We start from the raw sequence: 13,341 nt of genomic DNA, 5'->3' as shown, positions 1-13,341 counted from the left end.
TGCAGACTAGAGTGCGTTCTCTGCACAGTCCAGTCAGGACGAAGCTGCACTGAGCGCACAGGCCAGGGGCGAATCAGAGAAGGGGGCTCAGTGGGCAGGCCCCCACATACAAACACACCCCAGCATTAAAAAAATAAATAAAATAATAATAATAATCTAATTCTGTCTCAGTCAGAGCAGAAAGCACAAAATTTCAGTTAATATACATGTATTTCAATCTTGTTGAGGAGTAAAACCATTCAATCTAACACAATTATTTAAAAAAAAGAAAAAGGCCAGGCATAAAATTATAGTTTATTGTGATTATATAAAACGGTCACATTCTATTTAATCACAATAAACTACCGCCCCGGAATCTCGCTAATGGTCGGTGCCTTTGTGGCTCTTTACAGGATCAAGGTTGACAATTTCGGCTCTTGGTCTCTGACTAGTTGGCCACCCCTGTCCTAGTGGGACAAGGCCTCGTGGAAGACCCAGGACACGGTGGTGGGACTATGTCTCCGAGCTGGCCTGGTGTCGCCTCGGGGTCCCCCCAGAACAGCTGGAGGAGGTGTGTGTGGATCGGGAAGTTTGGGCATCTCTGCTGAGACTGCTGCCCCCGCGACCCGGCCTCGGATAAAGCGGAAGAAAATGGATGGATGGATGGATGGATAGTTGCAGAAGAGGAGATTTAGTTTGTCACCAGAAAATTGATTGACACAAAGCTACTGACTGATGTCCTGAACTATTTAAACCTGAATCAGGTACAGCTGTGGTACATTGCCTCGACAAAGACCCTAAGGTCGAAACACGTCGGCGTCTGAATGAATGAAACTCAATCCAGTTGTGCCTCGGAAACTTTATTTTCCTAATTCATTAGCTACTGCCCGTTTCTTCCGAAGAGCACCCGGTTCTACTACACATGGTCGAGATCCAGTGAGCCCCTCCGGCCTCCTCCTCAATCAAGTACCAGACTGGTATTGTTCAAAAGTACCCAGCCCTAGTAAACACTCACCTGAAGGACTCGCCGAGACATGAATTATGATTTACGACGCCTAAACACATATGAATACATTAGAAAATACAGATGGAGAAAAACGATTGAATAAATCATCTTATGCAAAGATAAGACTGTGCCAAACACCTGACTAGACACTTTGAATATCAACCTTTAATAACACACAGCGTTAAAGCCATTCTAAAATCCCGCAGTGAGCAGATTTCTTATCATAAGCGTCGCATGATGATCGGAATTCTCCTTTACGAGCGCGATGACTCGATGACTCGCATACGGAAAGCGATACAGGGAACTGCTGAAGCCTAAATATTTGGTGCATAATCTGGCGTCTGTGTATGGTATGAATAAATAAATGTGGGATAAATAAGCGGAGGGGGTGGGCTGGTTTCGTTTCAGGGGCAAAAAAGTTCCTTTCAGTTCTCATTACTCATGCTTGGAAGAAGGTTTGACACACGAGCATGGCTCATTTTGACAACTTTTATTTTTTAGACTCGGGTTGGAAACAAATGAAAGTAAAATATGATTAATTGTTGGATTAATTTGTTGACATTTTATTGACAAAGATTTTATGCACAGAGGGGATTTTGATCTTGATTAGTTTTTGACGAAGCTAGTTATCTGTGAAAATTCAAAGCTTAAAGGTACACTATGCAACTTTTCATGCTAACCACCCAAGCATCCGCTAGGTCACTGAAAGGTCCAAAACATTTTTTTTTTACATAAAAAGTTACATCGTGCACCTTTAGGCTTTAAGTGATAACTAACTTACAAACACTAACAAACACTAACAAAAACTAAACAAGATCAAAATCCCCTCTGTTCATAAAATCTTTGTAACTATAAAGACAACAAAATAAATCCAAATGCGTGTGTATATCTCTGTGTGACTGGTGTCCTTCAGTGATGATATTACCATATTCGGATTACAAGATGTCGGGGGGATTCCGTGCGTCACGTGGATACCAAACTTGTTTCTGTGATTGACACTAAGAAATCCTCTTTTACTTGCTCAAACTACTATCTCTTCACTGGTGATTTGTTGAGCATGTTTTGGTTGATTAATTATAATGGTAGAGGCCAAGATGAAGTTTTAGCCGTTAGCTCCCTTGTTTGTAGCGTCACTCCGTTTCCCGCTCAGATCTCCAGTCTACTCATTTTTTCAAATGAAATCTACAGGAAAAACACAAGACTAGGAGAGTAGCCGTGTGTGTCCTCAGCCTCACAAACACATCATCAAAGTCCTGCTAAAAGGAAAAGCAAAAGCAGCTTTACTTAAATGTGTTTTAGCTTTAGTAAGTTAGCAAATCTATTGTTTTCATGTGAATGTGGTGTTTCGCGGAGCGCCATTAAACGCCTCAGAGCTCCAGGATAAACGTGACCTCTGAAGCGTGCAGTCTCCGTGGGATAAATAAACAGTGGGGACTGGCTCGTTACCTGGAGTTGGGCTTGAGGTTCTCCACGGCCAGATGTGTGCCGCTGGACAACTTGGAGGACCAGCGGTTGCTCAGGACGTCGTCGTAAGAAGCACTGTGCACCATGTAACCTGCAAGAACAAGGCCATAACACGTCAGACAGATGATGTATGTACTTTTCATTTTACAAACAACCACTGCCTTTTCCCAGGGGACCACGAAGGGGCCTGTTTGTATTAGAGATGGTACAGGCTGGAGTAAAAATAAACGTATTGAAAAGCTTTATGGTACTTTTGGACCCAATATTGTGAATTTGCAGATTTTAGGGATATAGTGGGGATGGGAATCTTTGCCCTCTGTCCGATGCGATTTGCATCTCGATACACCTGCCACGATCCGATTCATTTAAGATACACCTGGTGACACCAGAGATGTGATTCGAATCATCACCGTGACCACGATGCATCTCGGTCCACACATCTGTAACCACCAGCCATATACCATTCCATTAAGCCAATTATCACCATGCATCTCCATGTTTCACAATCCACGCTGTGCTTGATGCAATATATTATATTATATATATATATATATATTATGTATATATATATATATATAATATTTTATATCAAATAAATTAAGATTTGACAAATATTCACAATTATTGATGCCATGAATTGATATTAAACTTTAAAGCTAACTACTTTTCTTTTTTCTTTTTTATGTAGACTGCCTATTCAACTTTTTTTCTATCAGTATTGCTCAAATTAAAAAGGCGATGGGGTGAATTATTTCCATTGTCTATGCTAATTGATGGCCGGGGCTTAGTCTCACGTGTACTTCCACCTGGCTCAAATGCAGTGTAGTAAAGTGGATTTTTAGACTCTTTCTGGACTCTGTATGCTTGTAAGTGGACATAATGACTTGGGCAAATGAAGATGGCTGATTATAGCGATGTCTGGAATATTTATCTGCGTTTGGCTTCCTGCAACTTTGCATTGTGCTCTGCAAATAACGTCCCTCATTCACCACAGAGCAGCGGCAAACCCGACTCCACACCACGGATTTAAGTGAGGTGGTTATTTATTCTTTGTATAATTTAGTGTTCATAAATGTTTGACTAGTTTTCCTCAGAATTGCATGACAAATTTATCTTTGGGTACAAATAAAGCAACCCAGCCCACACCCAACGCAACCTAACCTCAGAGCCACTGTCATTACTATTATTATCACAATAGTAAGATAAAACATCCAGGTACATTAACTACAGTCCAATCGTTAATGAAAATAAGTGAGGTTCAGGTGCAGGGCCACGCCTCACTATTCCTCCTCGGCACCTCCCAATTTCACAGAAGCATATTTAACCAGGAAGTTCATTCATCTCTGTTGCTCATGTTCCGGATCATCCCGGATTCTATATCCTGCCTCCAGCATCCATTTGGCCCAACTCTCAGGAGCACTTTAATTCAGATTCAGAAAACTTAATTGATCCCAAAGGGCTATTCATTTGTAGCAAACCTCAAACCAGGAGCTTCTCAAACCAGTAGAAAAGCAGTATATTGAAAAATGCGACCACAGAAGAAGACAGTTGTAGGTGGTCTCCCTTTGGGCGGACATCTGCAAAAGAAAGACCTGGCATCTCGGCCTAATCCTGCGCATACAAGAAGAAACCTGCTGCTCTGACCTTCCCAATCACTCAGAGCAAACTTTCAGAAAGCACTTGGGCTGCGTGTCCCACCGCCGACTGCTCCTCCCGCGGTTTGAAGAGGTTCTTCTGTTGATATTGGATCAGAACCAGCCCATCTGCAGCTGCCCAGGGAGCTTGCTTTGTTTTCCTCCTGTCGCTGCCTTTCCATTCACTGCTGTCAGGCAATGTGGCTTCACTGGACTGTTGCCTCAGCAGAGGGACTTTTCGTTCACAGAGCTCAGGCTTTTTGCGATACATTTCAAAAACAGCTTTTTTGAGTTTTTTTTCTTTTCTCAAAAACATTACCAGAGTAGTATTTTGCGTAATCCTGTTTTGTTTAGTAATGTCTTAATCATAAGCTGAAGCACTCTGATCTATATTCCTTCAATTTTCCAGAAGTTTCCTTTCAAATCTCATAAACCATCACTGGACCAGTTCTGAGCAGCGCCGTTGATTTGTTAGCAAGCTATTGGCTAATAACAGTGGCTCGTACTTTGTTGGTTGTTGCTCCAAGAAACACACAAAATTTTTAAAAGAGTCGTCCCTCATCGTCAAGTGTCATTTATGCAGGACACTCCCCTTGAAAACAGGGGGATAAAAAAAGGTCCGGTCCCTGCATTTCCATTCAAATATCCCAATTTATTTTAAGCTATAGAAACACGAAATACACATGTTCACGTGCCCTAAAACACAGACCATACATAATTGGACCTTAAGACGAGACACTGCAGGTGAATAGGGAAAAACTTAAAATATAGACTTATATGACCCGTCGCGAGAACAAGGGACAGAAGTTGGCAGCACAAGTTTCGAGAAAAATTGGTGATTTTCACTTTTTTGCAGAAGCCACAAAGAAGCCACTACATGTTTAAGCTGCAGTAATGGTATATTTAAAAGTGTAAACTTTTAGGTTCAAACCGGCTATTTGAGTTGATCTCTGATGTCTCGCTCTGTTTCCACGTTAGAATACGCTCGTCTCCTGTTTCCTGTTGTTGTTTGGGGAGGAGGCACCGCTGCTTTGGTTTGTGTTGTCGACACATCCTTTAGTGAAACAAATGCCACGCAAAAAAGTCAGTTTTATCTAATGTTGATCAGTTTATGTGTGTTTGAGTGAGTGAACTCTGAAACCCCACACACATGACAGGACAGGGGGCGGGGCTTTACAGCAGGATGGTTTTTCTAAATGAGATGTAAATGAGCCCTATTGTCACTCCCAGAGAGGTGAGAACAGCCCAAAAGTTTAGAGGCCGATTCCTCTCTTTGACATATTTCCAGTTCCGAAATTCAACTTCCCACATCTTCTCCAAATATGATCAGATTTCCATGTGTAACACATTGTTGGAAACTTTGGAGACGACACTTTCACAAGCTATGTCCTGCTCAAAATGCCCCAAAACCGAGTTGTGTCCCCCGTTCTCATGATGGGTCAGATATCAATCACTTTTCTCCTAAATTACTGACAAATATTACAAAACTGTGTTGCAAAAGATTGTTGGCCTTAGAATATAAATAGTGCATCAGAGTCAGGATTAAATTCATTGTTTTATTTTGTTGCCGTATTAGTTACAAAGATGTGTTGATAGGAGATTTCTTGTTTAGTTTTAGAATAAGCTGTTAGTGGAATAAATCTGTAAAAATTCAGACTACGGCTTGTTTTTTTCTAGGGTTAAAAAAAACTCCTCAATAAATGTAGTTGAAACTGAAGAAACATTGAAAACATTAAGTGCAAAACTGTAAGAATTATGGTGTGATAAAACAAGCACAAAGGAAATGAGCATTTGTATTGGACAGCAGAATGGTGGACACTGAGGTTACGACAATACCAAGCATGCCCAGTTTTTTGTGAATGAAGACAGTGAGGTTGGTTAACATCATAAAGGCTGAGTTTGTTATATTTTTTTCCTTTAAAACGAAGATGTTAAGGAGAAAGAAAATAGAAAACTTGCCAAATATCTCCAAACTGACCACTGCCTGTTATGTCTCATCTCAAGTCTTCTCCAAAAAAGATTTCACCACAAGCACCACCAAATGTAATACAAACCAGTTCTAATTAACACGTGGCCAAAAATGATCAAAACAAAAGGTTCGTAAAGAGAAGCAGGTAGCATTCCTGAGCCCTGCGCTCATCTCCTGGATCCACCAGTGAACAGATGGTTTGGAAAGTTGAGCGGGATGATTGTGCAAACATGGACCAATAAATGAAAGCAATGTGATTTCAAAGTGTGTGTTCTACCTGCCAATGCATTTACATGGGGCTTTCAATGTAATGCGTTCAATTGACTAGCTCCAAATGAATGTTATTGTCCACTCACTCAGTCTGGCAGTGATGGTCAAACTTCTTGATTTCATTATTTCAGTAAACGTACAGATACTACGAATCAAATATTACAAAGTTGTTCAATCAAATTATAACTGTAGTTTAAGAGTGTTACATATTTATTTATATAAAACTAGCTGAGACCCGGCCTTTGGCCGGGCCTCGCTAGTCTCCACATTTGATATTCTGGGTTAGTCCCTATAACCCGTCACTCAGTATAGCTGTAGACCCGCGCTAATTAGACCAGTGGTTCCCACCCATTCTAAAAACTATGGCCTCTACAAATGTTTAAAATAATGAATGCTAAAAATAATTTCAAACAAACTGCAATTGGAGTGTTTGATGCACCCGTACTCCTTTCTTATATACTACAACGACAATATGTTTGCTAAACTCAGGGAATAGAATTCAAGAGACAGTGGAATAATTATGGATAAATATTAGGGGTTCAGCTCTAACGGTTCGATTCACGGTGCAGGACCCGCGGTTTGGTGCATCACGGTGCAAGTGCAATCTAAAAAATAATAAGTTGGTTTTGAAATTAAATAGACAGTATTTATAACCTTAGAATACAATTGGCAATGCTTTCAAAGCTGCTTTATAATCAAGCATCAAAGCAACAAAAAAAACAACAACGCAGTGCAGGCCATGCACTGGTTAAGCGGTAGTTTCATTTTGCTTTCCGCACACATAGGCTGAAGCACTCGGAGCAGCGCGTTTGATTTGAAGCTCTTATTTGGCCAGTTGTTGGGCAACATTCTGTGTGTACTTTTTTTCAGAGACAATGCTTTGGAGACGGAATATGACCAGGATTGGATCTTACGCATTTGTCTGCGCCTCTGACATAACGCAGCGCACTGGATCTATAATGAACCACAGCTACGGTCACCTGCAGGAGAAACTTAAACAAAGACGCGCAGATGTCATGTGTGTTGGAGGATGTAACTGTACCTGTGTGGAGCGTCTACAGCTGCAGTTTAGCGGTGAGTGACGATGACACACATCGCCCTGATTGGATGCGCGCACACGCACGGCAGTGCAACGCGTTGTTGTGACGCCGGGTTGTCCTCGGACAGCAGCACCGCGGTCCATATGGACCCGTGGCCAATGCCCGCGGCCGGTGCCTGCCCTACTCCCGATTGCGTTTTATATTATAGATTTATCGTTCAAATGGGGTGAAGTGGTAGCAACTAGTACAGAACTCACTCACTCACTCACTCACTCACTCACTCACTCACTCACTCACTCACTCACTCACTCACACACTCACTCACTCACTCACTCACTCACTCACTCACTCACTCACTCACTCACTCACTCACTCACTCACTCACTCACTCACTCACTCAGCCTGATGCTCTGCAGTCTGCCAGTGTGGCTGCCCTGACGTAATAAGAACACTGTGTTCTTAAGGACAATCAATCAGTCAAACCAAAAACGATTAAATAAAGACGTTTGCAAACCTGAATCCGTATCAATGACATAGAAACTTCAAACATACTTAACTTAATCCACCCAGTCCACATTTGCCTCTTTTTGCCACAAATCGGCATTAGGGGAAAAATAAGCATAAATAATAATAATAATAATAATAATAATAATAATAATAATAATAATAATAATAATAATAATAATAATATTAAAGCCGCGCGCGGCGATAAAGGCCCTCGCCCCTGGCGCACTCCCCGCTCGCTCTCGTCTCTTGCGACCACTCTTCATCACATTAGGTCCTTGCGAGCTCCATGATTGAACTCGCTCATATTGACGCGAAAATCCCTATTAAGTTGCATTACAGTGCATTATATGCGAAAGTCCCTTTAAGTTGCATTACAGTGCATTATATGCGAAAGTCCCTTTAAGTTGCATTACAGTGCATTATATGCGAAAGTCCCTTTAAGTTGCATTACAGTGCATTATATGCGAAAGTCCCTTTAAGTTGCATTACAGTGCATTATATGCGAAAGTCCCTTTAAGTTGCATTACAGTGCATTATATGCGAAAGTCACTTTAAGTTGCATTACAGTGCATTATATGCGAAAGTCACTTTAAGTTGCATTACAGTGCATTATATGCGAAAGTCTCTTTAAGTTGCATTACAGTGCATTATATGCGAAAGTCCCTTTAAGTTGCATTACAGTGCATTATATGCGAAAGTCCCTTTAAGTTGCATTACAGTGCATTATATGCGAAAGTGCCTTTAAGATGCATTACAGTTTATTATATGCGAAAGTCCCTTTAAGTTGCATTACAGTTTATTATATGCAAAGTCCCTTTAAGTTGCATTACAGTTTATTATATGCAAAGTCCCTTTAAGTTGCATTACAGTGCATTATATGCGAAAGTCCCTTTAAGTTGCATTACAGTGCATTTTATGCGAAAGTCCCTTTAAGTTGCATTACAGTACATTATATGCGAAAGTCCCTTTCAGTTGCATTACAGTGCATTATATGCGAATGTCCCTTTAAGTTGCATTACAGTGCATTATATGCGAAAGTCCCTTTAAGTTGCATTACAGTGCATTATATGCGAAAGTCCCTTTAATTGCATTATAGTGCTATTGTGAAAATCCCTATGTAGTGGCATAATTGTGTTGTAATTGCAAAAATCCCTATTTTGTTGCAGAAACTGTAAGAACTGTTGAAATTGCAGAAACTCTTAACACTGTATAAACTGTTAAAATCACAGACAGACTTCACTGTATCATAATCCTATTAAAATGCCGGCAAGAAAAGAGAAAGCATTAGAAAAGTGTCACAGCCATATTTGAACCAGCAACCTCCTACACCAAAGACAAGCACACTATCACTGAGCTGTAGCTCCATAGTACTCTTATCCTGATGTGCGCTACTTTTGTCTAAGTTATTGAGCAGAAGTTAGTCAAGTCATGCCCCCCCCATACATTTCCTCGATTGTTTTTGACATTTTCCCTCAATTGTTTTCCTACGATCCCCCCATTTCTAGCTCTTTAGTGACGCATATGAAAGCGTTTTTCATGAGAGTGGGACCGTAGGTGCGGTTAAAAAAAAAAAAAAAGAGCAAAGGTCAAAATTGACCCAGCAATCTCATGGTTGGAAACCCAATGCACAAGCAATAACGCTACACGGGCACAGCAAATCTTATGAAACATCCTGTACTCATGTGACAATGTGTGCAGTGGCCCACGTAAAAGGTGAAAGCAATAGAAAAGTGTCAAGGCTGTGTTTGGACTAGCAACCTCCTTCACTTGAAACATGGGCCTGATGACAGCTTGGCTTATTTAAATTCCCAGGCTGCAATTTTGTACCAGCAACACACTGGAGGAGAGGTTTTTTCTCCGTTTTTAATGAGTGTGGGACCATAGGCAATGATTTATGTTCTTACCGGAAGGCGCTGAGTCCAAAAGAAAAAGGAAATAAAAAAAGTTTAGGTTGGGAATTGATCCAGCAACCTCCTGCACACTAGCTCGGCACTCTACCAATGGAGCTACTCAGGTTGAGTGAATGAATCAGCAGATGTAAAAATTAATGTCATGAGAGATCCCGTACTTGAGTGCTTGCAAGAAACGGATTTACAGTTTAGAATTCTTCAGGTCATGTCCCCCCTGGAGGGGTCATTTCATTTCCCTGTTTTTAATGAGTGTGGAACCATCGGCGACGATGCATGTTTTTCCCAGATAGTGCTGAGTCCAAAAGTAAAAAAAAATGAAAGAGAGTCAAAGTCAGGATTTGATCCAGCAACCTCCTGTACACTAACCCAGCTCTCTACCAACGGAGCTACTTCGGCTGAGAAAAACACAGCGGATGTGAAATAAATGTCATGAGAGACTCCACACTTGTGTGTTTGCAGGAAACGGATTAACAGTTTAGAAAATAATATATTGTATCATTTTGTAATTGGGGTACATTCCTGGCTGCCCAAAGAATCGTTGAGAGGGGGTTTCAGCCCTGCAGCACCCTCGATATTGAAGCAATTATTTGGTAAGACCTATATAGTACGAGGAACACACAGAGAGACGGACAGGAAACAGTCGAATTGAACTTCCTGTGATTGTACAGTTGAGAGAAACGTGAATTTGGAGGCAAAAACGTCCAAATTAAAGCTGATGTCTGTGACAGAGGGGTAGTATAAGTATATACGAGTCCAAAAGTGTAGTTTTTGTGAAGAAAGGGGGAAATTTGGAAAACTGGCGAATTTCAGGAGAAACCTCTGACAGAAGCCAGCATACTGCCAGGCTAAGACCTCTGGCGATTTTCACGGAGGATGGGCGGGCCACTTACAAGCCACTTAAAAGCCAATTAAAGGCATTTTTGGCGATAACGGCTGCGTGTGCACACCATTAGGTCCAGGTGGGGAATGTGCACGCGCGCCGGATTGGGTCCTTTCCAATCCGGCCGAGTCTGTGAAAGATATGAGGCTTTGAAATTTGCTGAAAATGGCCTCTCAGTTGCGGCCTTGTCATGACCACGCCCAATAATGGAACAAAATTTGAATTGATGATTTTGAAAGCCACATGGGTTGGGGACATGTTGGCCAAAATTGGAGGCTTTCCATAGAAAACTCGAGGATCAGGGACCAGAAGTTCAAGAGGTACGATTTTGAAGGTTTGAGGTTCGGGCCAAGATGGCCGACTTCCTGTAGCATTTAGGGCGGGGTCGTAATATCATTTTTGACATGTCTTGACGTGGTCTATGTCCCTGGCCAATGTCACTTTTGTACGATGATTTTTTTTGCCACCGGGCTCTCATTGACTCAATGTAAACTGCATGCTTGAGGGGGCGCCACTGAGCCATATTTTATTATTTTCTCTCGCGAACCCCACCCAAAATTAGAGCTTGCGGAGCACTACGTTTTGACCCCTGTTACTTGCGAATCGGTTCACGTTTGCTACGTGAATTCTTGCGTTTTCGTCCCCCGTTAACGGTTTTAATTAGTCCCTCGCGGGACACTGCGTGTCCGTTGCTCGGGCCTAATTATACAGAAAATTAAGCGAGATAGAGGCATGTTGTAATAGACTTTTTTGATCAGTGCGACGTGCCGAATCAGGATATCACCTTTGTTTTCACTTTCGTGCAAGTGTAATTTTGAAGGTATGGGTAGGGGGCGCTATTTTTGTGAAAATTGTACAATTATCAAGGGTAATCAGTACGATCCACAGAGGGGCTTATGTGATCCAAAGATGAGTGTGATCTGAATTTGCATGCCCTTGTGAGTTGTCGTCAAAGAGGCGCGGAAAAAGCATGTTTTTTAGCAGAGCGGTAGAGACACACCGTAACAGATATCTGAACAAAAGAGCTTGATTATTGTAGCTCTACGCCTCTAGATTGCACTCACCAAGTTAAATGTCATTTGGTCCAAAATCCTGGGAGTGACTTGAAAAAATGTCAGGCGAAGAAATGCTGGGTAAAATTTTCAATCCAATATGGCCGACTTCCGGTTTGTCAGAGGAAGTAGCTATAATGACGTTTTACGTTTGTCTTGATGTGCTCTATCACTGTACCGAATAACATAGGTTTAGGCCAAAAACTCATGCCTCCATTTGAATAGGGGTCAGACTTGAGGGGGCGCCACTGAGGCATTATGCACAGTGTGATTTTGCAGACTTCAAAATATTGAATTTTTCACCAACTTTGATCATTTAGTCAAATAAAATGGAGTTTTCGTTAATATTCAGGGGGTCAAAATTGGGGTCAAAGGCGCACCAAAATAATAATAATAATTAAAGCCGCAAGCGGCGATGAAGGCCCTCGCCCTTGGGGACTCGTCCCTTGCAACCGCCCCCACTCGCTCTCGTCCCTTTCGGCCACCTCCGCTCGCTGCGTCCCTTGCGACCACCTCCGCTCACTCTCATGCCTTGCGACCTCCTCTGTTTGCTTTGGTCCCTTGCGACCACTCTTCATCACACTAGGTCCTTACGAGCCCCATGATTGAACTCGCTCATTTTGATGCAAAAGTCCCTTTAAGTTGCATTACAGTGCATTTTATGTGAAAGTCCCTTTAAGTTGCATTACAGTACATTATATGCGAAAGTCCCTCTAAGTTGCATTACAGTACATTATATGCGAAAGTCCCTTTAAGTTGCATTACAGTACATTATATGCGAAAGTCCCTTTAAGTTGCATTAGTGTATTATATGCGAAAGTCCCTTGAAGTTGCATTAGTGTATTATATGCGAAAGTCCCTTGAAGTTGCATTACAGTGTATTATATGCGAAAGTCCCTCTAAGTTGCATTACAGTACATTATATGCGAAAGTCCCTCTAAGTTGCATTACAGTACATTATATGCGAAAGTCCCTCTAAGTTGCATTACAGTACATTTTATGCGAAAGTCCCTTTAAGTTGCATTACAGTGCATTATATGCGAAAGTCACTTGAAGTTGTATTACAGTGCTATTGTGAAAATCCCTATATGTTGCAGAAACTGTAAAAACTGTTTAAATTGCAGAATCTCTTAACACTGTATAAACTGTTAAAATCACTGACTTCACTGTATCAGAAATCCTATTAAATGCCGGCAAAAATTAGCCTGGCTAACACCAGACTAAAATCACAAGTGATATTTAGTCTAGGGACCACCAATTCATGTTCTCGTAGGAGAGGTGTGGTTTACATTATTCATAGTTGTTATTGGGCGCTACTGCACGTAGCCATCGCGTCTGCTACTGTCATGTTTAATCCGGAAATGTTATGAGTATTATTTTATCCATAAATAAACTACAACTTCTGTATATCGAATAGGTCGTCATCATCCTGACGTCCCTCCTCGTTCTGTGATTGGTTCCCAAATCCATGCGAAAATTTCAGCCATGGTCCCCAGGCTGCTGTGCAGTTCGAAATGATTCGAGTGCACACAGCAACAAGGCGTTAGCCAGGCAAGGCAAGAATAGAGAAAGCATTAGAAAAGGGTCACAGTCATATTTGAACTGGCAACCTCCTACACCAAAGACGAGC

The 13,341-nt window shown here is 41.6% G+C and overlaps 1 protein-coding gene across 1 annotated transcript in view; it reads right to left on the bottom strand.

Annotated features, from left to right (window-relative positions):
• fndc1 (fibronectin type III domain containing 1) overlaps window positions 1-13,341 on the bottom strand; it is a 150,244-nt gene that overhangs the window by 22,003 nt on the left and 114,900 nt on the right. The window contains exon 17 of the mRNA XM_079572628.1: window positions 2,432-2,540. Coding sequence (XP_079428754.1) covers window positions 2,432-2,540 — 109 coding nt within the window. The remainder of the gene's footprint in view (window positions 1-2,431; window positions 2,541-13,341) is intronic.

The sequence above is a fragment of the Gobius niger genome (assembly GCF_951799975.1).
Source record: "Gobius niger genome assembly, chromosome: 15".
Taxonomy (NCBI): domain Eukaryota; kingdom Metazoa; phylum Chordata; class Actinopteri; order Gobiiformes; family Gobiidae; genus Gobius; species Gobius niger.
Note: the sequence above shows the minus strand (reverse complement) of the source record. Positions and strands in the feature narration are given on the sequence as shown.